Here is a 16,819-nt window from a genome sequence, read left to right as displayed (position 1 = left end):
TTTTTTGCCTATTATTCGGATTTTTCGCTATTTTCGCGTATCCGCGGTCACCGTAACACCTGATTCCGCGGATAATTGGAAGTTTACTGTATCCCATTTTACTTTTCGCGCCATTCAAGTGTGTATTTTTTCTATGCAACCATACTTCTAACCTTCAACAAACCTTTTCCTTTCTCGCCGAACACAGGACAGTTTGAATTCATGTAATTTCTTTTAGTTCATTTAGTTTCTTTAGTTTTATGGTATGAGGTTTATCATGTTACTCTCTCCACCCTTCAGAGACCATCACAGAAAAAAGTCCCTAGTGAGAAAAAGCTGTGGATCTGATAAGCCCCGAAATATAGCCCTGTTTAGATTATATCCGGGAAGAGTTTTCCTAAAATATCCGTGGAAACTTTGCAAGACTGAAAGAATAAATTTTTGCATTAACTTCTTCTTAACTATGAGCCAGTAATGCTCGGAATGAGAATGACATTTTATTGTTCCTCAAATTTGTGGAAACCTTATGGAAGGTAACGTCCAGCTTTTTTTTCGAACCACAATTTAACTCCAATAAAATTGCACTGAAATGCTCCTATCTATTTCATCTCGACCTCTGAGAGTCTTTAAATATCTAGAAGGTTTATTTAGCTCAATCTATTTGCACAAATAAGATCTTGTTATGCATATATTTACATTATAATCTCAGAATCTTAAAGTTTGACTTTTAACTGTGATACATTTGAATACAAGGAACGTTTACGTATCAAACTATGAAGTATCAAATTTCTAAAAAGTTTTCTCGTGTCTAAGAAATAATGACTTGTGCATGTTTCGGGAGTGACCGTACGAACCGCAAAACGTACCAATTATTATTTTTCAAGTACACATTTTTTTTAGAAAGCTAGTACTTTATATTTTTATGCATAGCGGTCCTTTATATTCGAACGAATCGCAGTTAAAAGTCAAACTTTTAAACTTCGAGAATAAGTGCAAATATAAACGCAAACATGTCACACCGTACATACGGATTGAGTAAATGAGAATACTTGAAAAAGTTGGAAATCCACCCTGTTTATAGTATATGCAGGTGTATCTTATCTCTTTCAACTGTGGGATTCATTTCTGCTTTTTCTTTTTAGTGTCGTACTTATTATTACATCCTTTGCAAGTCTTTCTCGTAAGAATGGCATATAATATTTTTTAATTTTTTTATGCGACAAAAATGGAGGTTTTTTTGTTGCATTCTTGCATTCTGAAACACGTGTTGGCAATGTCCTTTGCTAGTTGTGTTTTGTTGCTTTTCTCATTTTGAACTAGGATCTCAGATCTTTTCCATTTTCTGAAGAAAAATAACCGCAACTGTCCTTTACTTTTGAAACAGCAAAAGTAAACGTGATTGAATATTCACCTTTATTTGTGCATATAAGTTGAAATACAGTATAAACGACTTAGAATATAAATCGATTGCGGATAAAAATTATTATTTTCTCTCTGACGGAAACAAAAAAACCGGTTTCTTTTTTTGTAACTAAATATCTGATAACTATCTTGTTTTTATTACATATTTTACCCCTTTATCCTTCAGTTGTGTTGGAAGTACAAACAGTGTATTTGCCTTTATTTTTACCTACTTAAATTTAAAGACATTTGAATATTCTATTTTTCTTTTGGAAGAGCAAAAGTAAAAATATTTGAATATTCACCTTTATTTGTGCATATAACTTTAAACACAGTGGGAACGACTTAGAATATAAATCGATTGCGGATAAAAATTATTATATTCTCTCTGAGGGAAACAAAAAATACTGGTTTCTTTTTATTCAACTAAATATCTGATAACTATCTTCTTTTTATTACATATTTCTCCCTTTATCCTTCACATGACGCACCTTATTTGCGTGTTTTACTTGTCATTGCATTAAGTATATCACATAAACATTTTCATTAGCGTTTACACTATAACAACCATTACATAATAGGTCATTTTGTCACGAATGTAAATGTTGTTTTTCGTTTTTATCGTCCGCAACTGTGATAGTTACATGAATCTTTAAACAGAAAATACGCAAAATATTTTAATAGTAAGTACTAATTGAATGATAAGTGTAACTTATAAAGAATGTATGGTTGTTTATTAAGACTGAAAATAAATAAAACAATAATAAATCCCATTTTCAAACAAATAGATCTGTCATATTTAAGCCTATAGGAATAAACATCGTTAAAAGAAACGTTCTTTAAACTAAGTTTTGAAATTACTAGGTGATCTTCTAAATTGAATTCTTTCCTTGAAGACAACGAATAGCTTTCATTCCTTTTATTTAATACTAGTGGTACCCGCACGGCTTCGCCCGTAGTAGAAAAATTAAAAGGTCTTTTGGTTCGCCTGTATATTTACAAATAATGTATAGTGAATTTCTCGCTAATTGGCTTACCCATTTTGCGGTTCCACGTCATGATAACTTGGTAATTTACTCGTCCATCTTATGATAATTTTGCTCGAAAAAATGTTCTTAAAACTACAATAGAAAAAGAACAAAATCGAATTTTGGAAAATCGCTTCAAGGTGCACACCCCCATGCTACAAACTAACTTTGTGCCAAATTTTATGAAAATCGGCTGAACGGTTTAGGCGCAATGCGCGTCACAGAGATCCAGACATCCAGACAAACAGAGATCCAGACTTTCAGCTTTATTATTTGTAAAGATTTTAACTTCATTTTCCGACATAAATTAGTTTGTATGATTATATTTGCTGATGAATCAAAAATAATATATTACAAAAATGAATGCATTTAAAAATTACACATGAAAGTTAGCAAACGGAGAGAATGTGACTTAGTTTACTTATGAATATTTCGGATATTTATAAAATTTTTGAGCCCTTTTTCAAGAGAAGAAATATTGATGTTAAATCTCAGTACTAAATAAATCGTATTCAACATGAAATAAACTTCAACAAGTCAATGCAGTTTATCCAATCCTTTATCTCAAAAGAGTTAAAATAAAAGTCTAAATAAAAAGTCCAAATTGTATTTGTGTTCAGAAAAGAAAATTAATACAATAAAACGCTATTTTTTCCTAAATAATGATTTTCAAATTTCCTGTCAGAGTTTTGCTCTTTTTTCATTAACTAAGAAATAAAAATGGTTCATTATTTCCCTAAAAGTAATTACTTGTCAAGACTTATTTATTTATATTATTAAAACAAGATAATTAGAATAAAAAGAAGAAGGAAAACATTCGTATGTAAATTGATCAAAACAATATCATATGTTTGGTTTGTTCGGAGTTTTATGCATCTTAAACAGCCTTCTTATTAGCAAACTGGAAGAGGGGATTATGTGATGATAGAAATCTAGATATTTAATTACGTCTCTAGAAATCTCTACTTCGATTGATTTCTCAAAGAGATCGGGTTTAAATTTTAATAATACCACTGATAGATTTAAAAAGTTCGATCGATAATATGTCCTTATAATTCAGTAACCAGATGAGCCGTTTAAAACATTCAGCTCTTATTAAAATTTTCTACTGTGTGATATGTACTTGCTTCGTATGTGAAAGAGGTAAATAATGTGTCCTTATAAATTAAATCTCTTCTAAAATTTTCAATTAGATTTATTTTTATCAACATTTTCTTATTTATGTCCAATTTATTAATTATTTATTTGTTTACTTATTTTATTTATTTATTTACCTTATTTTATGCTTATATACTTATTTATTTAATGTTTTATTTATTTACTTATTTATTTGATTTTATTCATTTGTCTATTTATTAGGGTAGCAGTTTTTCTACTCTTTTTCGGAATCTTAAAAGCAAAATTCAATACAGTCTGAGTTTCCTCCTTAAACTAGTTGTTAAGCTAAGCCACAAGCAGAAATGCTGGAGCAGAATATTTAAGAAAACTATTGCTAATGCGTCACATCCGAAATTGCACACGAATACTGCAGTCAAGTAAATTCAACGAAAAAGATGGCAGACGTTATCTTGACAGAAACTATATCTGTAGCTATCTTTTAGGTGCGCCTCACATTAATAGTTGATTGATACTGATATTAATACATCCAGTTTACGTCAGTATCTAATGCTTTTAGTCTTATGAAACGAGGTAAGGAAGAAACCTGCCTTTATTTATGTTAGCATGGAAACTATATTAAATTACCTCCTCGGTTGTATAAGGACTTGTACATCAATTTCCATCATTGTTGTCTTCGAAAATCGCTTAGCCAAACATGTTAAGCCTTTACGGAAGTGCTGCATGCAAACAACGATCAATCATAAGTAGATAATAATATCCTTTATCTGCCTCAATTCTTCATAATTAGGGGTTTATTGTTTTTTTTTTTTTTTTTTTGGTATTATTTTATTTTTAAATGACGCAGTCAATCTTAAGATATTTTCGTATCAACTCACTGGACACAATATTCTTTTGCATTTCGTTAGGAAAAGAGTAAGTTTTCAAAAGCATTCATCATTTTTGTCAATTAACTTAAAATTAATAAGTGAAAAAATAACTAATTGAATCCTGTTGTTTGCTTTTACTGTCGAATTAGGTGTAACAATTCTTCATAAGTAAAAATTTAACAAAATATTAAATTTCAAACTAAGCTGAATTATACTTAAGGGGTAACTGCTAACTATCTGCTTCGAAATTTGGGAACACACATCGTATGTATCTGGAATATATGTGTCCTGTTACTAAGTTTCACAAAGTGTGGAAAGTTGATGGTGCGGAGTTTAAAGAGGTAAAATGCAAAGAAACTAAAGATTTCTCTGTATTGAGACTTACTTGGGTATAGTGCTGGATCTAGGAGTGAATAAGCCAAGGCAGTTGCCGCCGGTCTGCAGTTTTGGGGGGGTGGCAAATTCCCCTTATTTATGTGGGAGTTTTTTGTTGGAACAAAGAGTAAAAACTTGAAGAAAGACGTGAAAGGACGGCAGTATCCAGTTTTTGTCCCGGTTTGGAAAATTCGTAGGATTCGGCACTGCTTGAGAATCTTCCTGGTATCCCTCCGCGACATAACGCTCTGAAACTAAACAGTTTTCAGCCTTCACTTACTGCCCCCCCCCCCCGTCCACTTTTTGTCCAAAAAATTCTAAGCTGCTCCAAAAATAGTGGATCCAAAAGATGTATCTCCTATTTGCAATGAGCTGGGCTATAAGACAAAATTCATTCCATGTGTTCCTACGCTTTGTATTTCAACAATGATTCGGAAGTGAGGGTACTCCTCTTCTTTATTTTCAACTTTATGTTTCTTATGATCGTGCGTTTGTTAGACAAAGTTATTTTTAATGTCCTAATTGTCATAAACATCTGTCTAAACACCGTCCATGGAGGTAAACAGCTGAATTCTGTGCCATGTTCTCGCAGCTACTTTTCTATAAAATACCTCCACATTCCTGAAACATCAGCATGAACATGGCGCAGAGTTCTGCTGTGTTACGTCATTAATGGTGATGGGTCCAAATGGTCATATATTTTTAAATTGGGAGCCGAAAACATATTTAGATTTTACCTGACGTTATTGGTTCTTAGCTAGAGCGATTTAAATTTCTCACGTAGTCACAAACTATTTTTCAGCTTTAGAGAATACTTTCAATTAAATGAAATCAAGCTATCCCGTCTAGTGGATGTTCAACATCAAAATTTCTTTCCAATGGCAGTTTCACGAAATAATAAATCTTTTTAAACTATTCAATCTTCCGGCGGAGCTTAATGCAAAATTGTTGAAACATTTAAAACTAAACTAAAATTAGTCAGAGCAACAAGTGGAACAAAGAACAACTCTCAAATGTTTTGCTTTTTAATTTGATGATTCCCACAAGAAGCTTCATCTGATTGTTCCCACAAGAAAGAAAGAGGCTCACATACTTACAGATACATATTTTCCTCGAGTAAACATTTACTTTTCTTGTAAAGACTTCTTTCTAAGGTAAAATAAAGAAAGGCAAGCGAGACAGGCAGAGAGAGAAAACCGTAAACGTATCGCTAGAAACAAAAAAAAAAGTCAGAATACTTTCAGTAAGTATTTCAATGTAACAGTTTTAAAATTTGCTAAAAGACGGGGGAAATGTGCATTGACACGCATCTAACATTTTTTTTTAAAAACATTTTGAGAAAATATACCGAAATCACTGAAACTTTTTTTTGTTTAAAAAGGTTTTAACCCATACAACTTAGACCTATGTGATTTTCTTTTTCTCTCTCTATCTTCTTGGTTTATTAATTGGCTGAGCGGTATTATTCAATTTATGGATCCTGAAAATTAAAAAAAAAAAAAAGAAAAAAATCATGCGAAAAAGAAGAAGCAGCAAATGATTTTGCCTCTAGTCAAATGATTACAAGGAAAAAAACATTTTATTTTCAATCTTAGTTTTTATATCATTGTTGGTGAACTATTAAAAAATAAAACCATCGGTTTCTTTTGAAGCAAAATAAAACAAGTCATCGCATTCTGCTTAAAATTAAATACGTGTAAACTAGTGCGCTAAAAATGTTCCTTTTTTTAAGTATGTCTTTTACCTATTCAGTGTTGAAATTTATATTGACTTTCTTTTTTAATTCAAGTTTACATTTTGCTATCCTCTAATTTTCATACTTACAAGTTAGAAAAAACGCGCTCCGTCTTAAGTTTTTCTAACTGAAATACAATACTCGTTGAAATTAATTGAAATTTAATGCCTAATATTTCGACTTGATATCGTTTCCAAAATAATATTTTGTTTCGCTTTTACAAAAAAAAAAAAAGAGATAAAATTTCATTCGGATAAGTGCTTTTACTGCTCAAAACGTGTATTCAAAATTACTTGAAGACTTAGCTTGGAGCAAAAGTTACAGAACCTGCGTTGGATACTGGAAAGTGCTTTTTATTTCTGAAACTGTCTTGTCTTAATTGTTAATGAGTAAACGGAACTGCACCAAAGAGAAAATTTCCTTAATATTCCCTCGGACAATCAAGTATGATGACTAATATTTTTCAAAATAATAGTATTTTTGGATAGCACAAACATGTCGGATCTTAATATGAAGAATGTATTAACGGGAGCATAAAATAAATTGAATCGTTTTAGTCTGAAAAAAAAGAAGTGTTCGTGTTTCTCTAAAAAATATAATTTTTAAAATTATCAAGCTACATTTCCTCAAAGGAATTCAGTCATTAGGGAAACTTTAAGCCATTCCGGTTAAGTTAATTCAATATTTTCGCTCATTTGGACTGTAAAATACTAGTAGACTAAGCGATGCACTCATATGGCAAGGTTATGAAATAAGTTTTCTGCTCTTTGTTTTACAAGGATAAAAAATATTTATCACAACTCAATGCATTATTCAATAACTCATAAGTCACTAATTGGAAGCTGTTTTTTAAGTTAGTGATAGTGCTCTTCCTACAGTGTAGTATTCTGTGCAATATTATATATGATATAAATATTGGCAAATTGCGATATACGAAAGGGGAGTTTTTTTTTAAACATGTCAAAATTTTATTTAGATGTTTTAAAATTGCACCACGTTTATTAAGATAATTTATTTCGCATCCCATTACTTACGTGACTACAAGTTACCCTCATGGCAGGACAGCTAAATCAGAATAATAGTTAAAAACTCTTTATTTCTTAATTTTTAAAAACTAAACAATAGTTAGGAAATGTTTCTTCCGTTTTATGCAAAAAAAAAAAAAAAAACTATTTCTTGAATATAGAATTGCGGCTCTAAATTACCCCGGAGGACTGTTCCAGTTTTTCCATGCGAGCTAAGCAGATTATTTTATTTTAAAAAATGTTACTCAGTATTAACCAAATTTAGTCGAATAATGAAGGAATTAAAGTGCTTATTGTTGAAACTATCGAGATATGTATCTTAATATTAAGAAAAACATATAAAAACCATCCACCTATATCAGAGAAAAACAACTCATTTCCCTCGGATGCTCGGGATAGACTAATAGCAACAACTCAACTCCCGACACTTTTTCCGAAGGCACCCCATTGATTAGGGTTGTCATGGTAACGGTGACGCATGCGTCTAGCAAACACCGGGCGATGGCACATCAAATATATTCACTTGTATACACACGAAGCTCGATCCCATGTGTAAGTATTGATTCTTAAATCTCATTTCCTACGCTAAATTACAGTATGATGCTAAACAGAATCTAAATTTAATGAATTTCTCTTTCGCACATTACAAAGAGAATTTTTTAAAAAAAAGGAAAACGTTCCTTTCCATTCAAAAGACCAGTTTTCAAATGATCCTTGGGCAGTCTCGCAAATGACTTGTTTGTTTAAAATTTTTTTGTGTTTATTTTTGATGAAATGACAAGTATTGCATGCAGCGTTCATTATGTTGCGAATTATTGATCAGTTTTTTTTTCTTGCATAATATTTAATGGAATTTTAGATTTCACTTATTTGGAAAAGACATGGCAATGAACGACTGCTCACTTGCTTATTTGCACTTTCAAACTTATTCTCAATTAGAAAATTTATTTTATTATTTTGAAAGTGTAATTATATCATCAGTTTTAATAATCAAATATCTTTATTTCTCAATTAAAATGTGTATGATAAACAAAGTGTGGCAAAGGTTCACCGTACGATTTAGAAATTGATAAACGCACTGAGTTAACAGAATTTTTTGATTAATTGTGGAGGTTTCACAGTGTGTACGAAGTTTTGTACACAGTGTGTACATTCAGTGTTGTACAAATATCATTGTAAAAAATCGTATTTATGCATAAGCTGCTAAAGAAATGTCTGATGTTATTGGTTTTCATCTATAAACTTAAAAATAAATGTGAGTTTCAGCAAATTTTAACACTAGGCAAAATTTATGCAATTAATATATTTAACCAACATATTTGTGTGGTGTGACTCTGAGGTGTCCCCCCCCCTCCACCCCTGTTTTTCAGTTTCACTCATATCTTTTAATGTATTCAGGGCTAGGGAAATTTAAATATCAGCGAAACTGCGAGCAAACAGACAGCAGCCCATTTTTACTGATCTCCCCAGAAAAAAGTAACCATGGCCAAGGTCAAGCATCAAATTATCAGAGCCATATTAAACTATATAACGACCTTAATGTAAAGTGAAACAACTTATACATTAAAATTTCACCTAAATTTAACAGTTTTTAGAATATAACGTAACGGTTCTCCAGGCTTATATGCTGTGGTCCGTCTACGGTATACAAGCCCAAAAAATTGTATTTTAACGGTGCTGTCATAAAAAAGCCTGAAATCCAATCATTTTTCATAAAAGTAAATGAAATAAAACTTTTAAGGATATCACAGATGACGAAAAGTATAGTGTTATCATATACTTTTCCTCATCTGTATAGTATGTATAGAATATATAGTTCTACATCCAAAGTTTTACTGATTTAAAAAGCTGGGAAAAAAACGGCATAAAATGTAATGATTATATTATTATGCATTTATTTTTAATTTTATTTTACTTTGGGTTACATTAGGTGTGAAAGTTTCGCACAAAATTGCATTAAATCTATTAGTTTGCAGCTTAAAACTGGAGAAATAATTTATAGTTAATGTTAAAAATTTCGAGAAAGTTCTTACGAAATTTTTATGGTTCGCACTATTTAACGAAATTACAGATGACTATACTTAACCATACTGAACAGACTTTGTTACACGACATTCTTTTCCAAAATCACATTTTGTTTGCCCAAACGTTAAATGCAGAAAATCAACGTAAAGTGTTGTTCCTTCTGCTCTGACATACTTCACAATTTGATGCAGTTGTGGAAAACTATCTATAGACAACAATAGGGAGTTGAGCAAGACAATTATAATTTAAGAGACATGCTGTCACATCTGAAGGTATAAGCGCAGTAAGATTAAATCCACTCTCATTGAATGAATATGCAAATCCGGATTGGATTATGGATATGCAAATCGAGTCTTCTGTTTGTGAAAAGCACGCTTGCTTTATTTAGGGGAGATTGGGGATAGTTGGCGAACTTTTTAAACTTTATTTTTTTTAAAGGTTGTAAATAAAGTAGAAAATTTTTCTTTTATTGCTTGGATAATCTGTATGGTATCATCAATAAATTCGTATTTTTGTTTTGACAGTACTATGCTTTGTCTATTTTTTATATATTTTTTGTGAACCTTCGCAGAGTTCGCACACTTGCCCCTTCACGGGGTAAGTTGGCGAGTCGTATGGGATAAGTTAGCGAATTGGGAAAACTCATAATTGACACAAACATTTCCCATAAAGCCTCAATGATGCTTTGAATAAGCAAGTAAAACTTACCAATGGATGAAAAAAAAAGCGAAATTATTGTTGTAATTGCTTTAAAATTAAGTATGTTACACCATATAATAGGTTCAACGGTGATTTTAGAAGTTAATGCTGTCAAATGCAAACATTATTTGAAATGAGCAATTTTATTTGCCTCTGTTCTTCTTTTTTATGTTTCTTTTAGTTTACATTCCTTTTTTCTTGGATTCAGAGATTTCTTGTATGTTTTGGGGACTTTTTTATGATGATTTGCGTTTTTCTGCTGCGATTCTTTTTTCCTGAGGAGCCTTTTGACTGGAGTATTAAAGAGTATTGCTGTAGATCTCTTTCGTTTCCATCCTTTTTTTCTTATCTGACTCTCTCCAGCTTTAGGATAAGGTTGTATATGATCTGGAGTAATGTTCAGAGACGTATGTGGGTTTAGCTGAGACATAGCCCAATCTTCAGTAAGAAACTCCAAATCGTAACTATTGAATGAAGTAGCAATAGCAAATGAATCTGCTCTCGGACAGGTACATCCAGTTATTCTATTTTCTTCCAACATTGGTTGCTGCTGGAGACAAACAGATTCAATAATAGATCTAGGAGATTGGAAGTCTGGCCGATCAGTGATATAACTTGACTTGAATTCAGTCCTGAAAAACACTTGAATTGCAGGAAAACACGCCAGTTCCCTTGAAGCCATTCATAATATTTATGGGGTTTTTTTCTTGTGGGTAATATATACTCTGATTTCAACGGTACCAAGATAGAACGAAGATTTTTTTCTCAGATAAGAATTGTTAGCGTGTTGCCAGTGCTGGACGTATATTGTTACAAAGAGTGTTGTAAGAAAACATCTTCGTTGCCGAAAAGTTTTCAGTGTAAGCACACTGAATTAGAGTCCGAAGTTATGATCTAGGGAACATTTTCCTAAAAGATCACTATGTTTCTCGTTGCTATATCTCCTTAATCTTGGCAGAAATAATTTGTTCGGAAAGTTACTGATTTATGCCGTTGCGCTGCCATTCTTGATCGTTTTTAGGCGGCATTTCCTGAGAAAATAACGTTCATCCCATTGAGAAGAGATAAATTGGAGGGAGTGAAGATTTTTATTCGTGAATTAAAGACACCAAGTCGTGTGATAGACTTTTAGGAAAAGCATTGGAAGAAATCAGGTTTCCTTCACTAATTTCACGCAAAACGGATCAACCGTTCGTCGTTGTTGAGTCACGTGACTTGAGCTCTTTGTCCAAGCTTTTGCCTAACCAATAATAGGACTAGATGCCGCTATTTACTAATTCCAAGTTTCGTCCCCCTGCCACCGCTATTTCTCAACAAGTTCCAGAGCGTCAATTTTTTGTCTCGAGTGATTCTCCATCAATGATTTATCGAACACTATTTGAAAATAAAAATGCCATTTATAACCTAAAAAATGTTGCTGATTTAACAGAATAAATACAACACGACATAGCACTTGAGCCCTGAAAGTGACATACGACACCTGCACGATCCAATGCTTGTTCATTTGTATGTTTACCTTTAAAATTATTGTTCCAGAAGTAGTTAATGTAACAGAAGTTTACCATTTGAAACGACTGTTGACCGTTTTTTGAAAATGTCTGTGACTGTGTGTGTGTCTGTATATCTGTGACCGGTTTTTTGTAGCCACTCTGAAGCAAAAACTCCAGCATGAAATGGAGCGAAATGTGGTACATACATGTGCCCCTTGTTAGTTGGTGGCCATTAGTTTTGGGCGCTAATTCCTGCAAGGGGGGGGGGAATTGAGCAATCGAACGTATTCTCCGCTAGCTATATCTCAGGAAGTAACGGGAGGAATCAAACAAAATTTGGTCCATATCTTGATCCTAGGAGATTCAGGTGTTGATTGAATTTTTGTGCCAATAGCTCAAACAGGGGTTGAGCAATGGAACGTTTTTTTCTTATTACTTATGACTGCTATATCTCAAGAAGCAATGAATCGAATCAAACAAAAGTTAATCGACAAGTAGACCTTCCTTAGAGAGCACAAGTGCTGAACCTATTTTGGCGCCAATAGCTTTAAACGGGGTACTGAAATCAAATGCTGTTTCTTATTCACTGCGTAATATCCAAAAAAAAAAAAAATGCAGCGTTTTAGTTAAAATTTGGAAAATGTTAAACCTATTCGGAAACTAGCACTGATTCAACTTCGGCGTTAATTGCTCCAAGGAGAAATGATTTTCGCCAGCCCTTGCTCGAATAAAATAGCTTAATTAATACAACAATGCGAAAGATAAATCATATTAAAGTATTGTATCACAAATAAAACGTTTGTAACTAACATAAGCAATGCTTTTAAAATGATTTTCAATTTTCACTATTTTATTCTACCTTTTGCAGAGATCTTTCGATAATTTAGAAATTGGCACGGTCGTCATACTTTTTTAATTTTGGCAACTCTTTTGTTTTCTGATAACCCTATCTAAATCAATATTTACTTATTCTTAGTTTACGCACGGAAAGGAAAAACATTTTTTGTGCAAGTACTGGTGCCAAGAATTTAAAGGCAATGAATTAAAATGGCCAATTTCCTAATTATCGAAATTTACCCGTTTTGCAAATAGCAGAATTTTATAGTAGTAATTATATGAGTCGTTATACGTTATATCGAATATTTCGTTATATAAGTAGATAAGAAAGTTTCGTGATGACCACAACATACGAGTTTTCTTTTGATTACTTTTCCATTTAGTTAACGATTTACTTTCAAGAGAAGAAACATAATTTCTTCCCATTTTGATATTTGCATATGCAACCAACTGTAAGAGAAAAATATATTGTTTAGTGAACTACATTTATACAATCTCAGAATACTAGACTACATCTACTTACGAAATCAAAATGTAATTAAAATCTGTAGGTGAAATATTTTGAAACAACGTACCCAGAATTTCGTTAAATAAGCAAAACTGAATTTACTTTACTGCCCACTATGCAATGAATTACTTTTATTTAAGAAGAGCCTTGTTCAACTATGCTCTAAAGTTCAGAGTTAATGAAGGCTTGAAATATCATTATAGCCTTGAAACGCTTAATTTACTCTGATGAAATGTGAAATGTAGCATTTGAGACTAAATGAGACTTTGAAAAGTGTGTAATTGAAGGGAGAGAACTTGAAGTGAGTTATTGAATCTAGAAGAACAATAATGTCAGTTTCAGTGAAATCAAAGTTTCGATTTGTTAAGATAGTTCGTGGAATAGTTACAACTGTTAATCATTTGTGTAACTTCACTTCAATTTAACTAAACTATCAATGCCACTAAGCAATTCGGTCGTACATGTACTAAGGTGGGTGGGCCTAATAAGGTCAGCCTCTTATTTTTCTATCTAGGATAGAAAAAACTCTGTAGAACGTGATTTATCATCATCAGAAAGCCTAACTAATGATAAAGCGTTATCAACAAGCAGTTGGTTATCAACAGGTGAAAGCGTAGCAACAATTAATGCAACAAAATCTTGTCCATATTTTCTGACTTTATTTTACATAAAAATTTTATTTCTTCCCGGTTCACTGTACATCACATGTATAAAAACGTTGAAATTTGTTCAAGAAATCCAAATTTATGTAATTGACTAATTCAAAAAGAAAAATGTCGCTGTGTACCGTCATTTTTTCCTGTAATTTGATAGCCCAAGAAAAATAGACTGTATACTCAGTAGCGTAACTATGGGGTCAGGCGCCTCTGGCGAACTGAAGAAATTGCGCTCCCCCCCCCCCCCCCCAGAATCGCCCACATGGGAAGTCATCGGAGGTCATTGTGAGATGAATATATGAACTACCTATATGTGAATATATATATATATATATATATATATATATATTTATTTATTTATTTATTTATTTATTTATTTATACAACAATTGGAGCAAATTGAATCATAAATAAGCGGGATATTAGGCCACGAACTAAAGGCTGCCCTTATTTGGCACACTTACCTAATTACCTAAAACTAATATCAGTTTAAAAGTTTAGAGACCACGACAGCATTATAATGAGCAGTTCATTTATATTTAATTTTTTGTCGGCAAAAATATCATATTGCAGTTTAATTATGCTGAAAGTGATGTACCAATGAATAAATAACACTTCTCCTAATAAATAAAATTTCTTTTGAGAACTCAAATTCTCATGCTGTAAAAGAATGACATGCCTTAGAATACTTTTCGTCTTCATTTGTTATTATTATTATTTTATGAATCAAAGAATATTTTAAATACCATAAAACCTTACATATGCCTTATTTCAATGGCAAAACGTTTATTTTCCGTTTTTCTACTCAATAGTAATTACTTTTGTGTTTTGTATCTTCTATGCATGGTAAACCGAATATTTGAGGATTCAACAATACAAAAAGTTCTTTATATTCTATTTGTCATATAAGTGTAGCATGTTTTCAATCTCTTTTTCTTTTTCTTTTTCTGTTTTTGAATGTCAAATAAATGCCTTAGCTATGAGTTTAATTCCATTCTAAAGTAATCTTATTGTCCGTTAGAGTACGACCGAATCCGCCTTCCAGTTGAAATGGTCACTAGAAACTCAACAGAAAGGGTATCCTTCGTGCCATGTATGTATATTCAAGAAATACTTGATTTTTTAAATTTCAATAGCACTCCTCTATTTTGCACTTACAGTTTTATCAGCACATTAGTTTTTGTCTAAATATTACTTAATATAATAACTATATCTGTGAAGAAATATTTAAAATGCCGAAACGGTATTTCACTGAGGTTGCAGTGGAGAGATTGCGAGTTTTTACTAGTCAACTATCTTTATATTCTGGATATAAATAAGTCTTGTGATGTCTCATTTTGAATTAGCAGTCTATACGTACAGTAATTCGTATCAACTTTGAACCATGTGACATAACTTAGCACCACTTCAAACATTTCTGTACGTTTGGATTCAAAAAAAATAAATAAATAAATAAATAAATAACAGTTTGAAACGAAGTGATTGTGAGTTTTGACTAGTCAACATTTCTTCACATTCTAGATCTAAATAAAATCTCATGATGTGATGTCTCATTTTTATATTGCAGTTGATACGCACAGTCATTCACGGTAACTTTGAACCCCTTCAAACGTTTCTGTGTGTTTGACTTCAAAAAAAAAAAAAAAAAAACTTAGGCTGCAGCGAAGTGATTGCGAGTTTTCACCAGTCAACATTCTTTATATTCTGGATCTAAATATAGTATAGCAATGTCTCATTTTGATTTTGCAGTCTTTGCGTACTGTCAATCATTGTAATTGTGAGTCTTGCTGCATAACTTTGCACAACTACAAATTTTCTGATTTTGGCTTCAAATAAAAAAAAACTTGAAAGACTTGTGTTTTACTCTCCCGGCTAGGTTAGGAAATATGCGTTAGTTTTTTACTTTATATTCTCCAAAAAAAGACAATATTGTACATGGCTCATTGCATCGTTCAATAATTCTAAAGTTACCGTCCGGAAGCTATTTTTGAAGTTGTTGAAAGTGTTCTTCATACATTGTAATATTCTACGCAATACTGTTAGTGAGAGAAATCCTGTGATATTTTGAAGTATAAAGGGAGAAGTTTTTGAACATTTAGACATTTTTCTTTGTTGCATTCACGTTCAACTACATTTACTAATATAGTTTCAAAGTTGTCCTAAATGGATGGATACCTTTGAACCAGGCTAATAAGTCATTTTAAATGCGGTTTGATAATTACTTTTCTTAGCTTTGGATAGATTGACAACAGTTGAGAAAGGAATGTTTCTTTCGTTTTATACTGAAAAATACAATAAAGCTTTTAAAATAGGAATTGAGCAGTTTCAAAACAAACTTTGGGAAAAAAGTTCAGTGAGTAAAGTTAGAACGACCAATTTGGCAACACTGGTGAAATAAAATAATCCATCTTGAAGTGGCAAGTCTTGACTATCTGCAAACACTGTTGTTCGGTTGAGCATCGTTTGTGCTCCGTGTAAGACTAGTTTTAAAAAGTCTGTGTTCAGAGCGTTGGTTCTTCGCTGACAACAGGAAAATGAATGAACAAAAGACCAATTTAAAATCTGTCAAAACAGCTCCTGCAGAAAAAGGGTGTGGTGCAAATTGAACATCCACCATAATCACCAGACCTCAATTCTCCAGATTTCTTCCTATTCCCACGACTCAAAATCACTGTGAGAGGAAATAGATTTGACAATATTCTTAACATCCCACAAAAGTGACGAAGCTTTTGAGCTACATCCCAAAAGCAGACTTCTTGCAAAGTTTCCGGGACATGTGTAGCAAATCTCAGAGGTGCATAGTTATGGAAGGTGGACTATTTCAAAGGACAGTAAAGTAAATTTCGTTAATATTTCATCTACGTTAATGTTACAGGACTATCTACCGAACTTTTTGTCATGGAATATCAGGGTTTGCCGATATATATGAGTTGATATAAATCATGATATATATCAGTTGATATATATTATGATATTTATCACGATATATATCCGATATTTATTTTGAAAATATCATGATATTTTTGATATTTTCGATATTTATTTTCTCAACTACGGTGTTTTAAATAAAAAAAGTA

The 16,819-nt window shown here is 32.1% G+C and overlaps 1 protein-coding gene across 1 annotated transcript in view; it reads left to right on the top strand.

Moving 5' to 3' along the window:
- LOC129221898 (band 7 protein AGAP004871-like) overlaps positions 1–16,819 on the top strand; it is a 69,035-nt gene that overhangs the window by 14,570 nt on the left and 37,646 nt on the right. The window contains exon 2 of the mRNA XM_054856272.1: positions 14,764–14,835. Coding sequence (XP_054712247.1) covers positions 14,764–14,835 — 72 coding nt within the window. The remainder of the gene's footprint in view (positions 1–14,763; positions 14,836–16,819) is intronic.

Source organism: Uloborus diversus, chromosome 5 (genome assembly GCF_026930045.1).
Source record: "Uloborus diversus isolate 005 chromosome 5, Udiv.v.3.1, whole genome shotgun sequence".
Lineage (NCBI taxonomy): Eukaryota > Metazoa > Arthropoda > Arachnida > Araneae > Uloboridae > Uloborus > Uloborus diversus.
The sequence above is the reverse complement of the archived record's forward strand: the minus strand, read 5'-3'. Positions and strand labels throughout refer to the sequence as shown.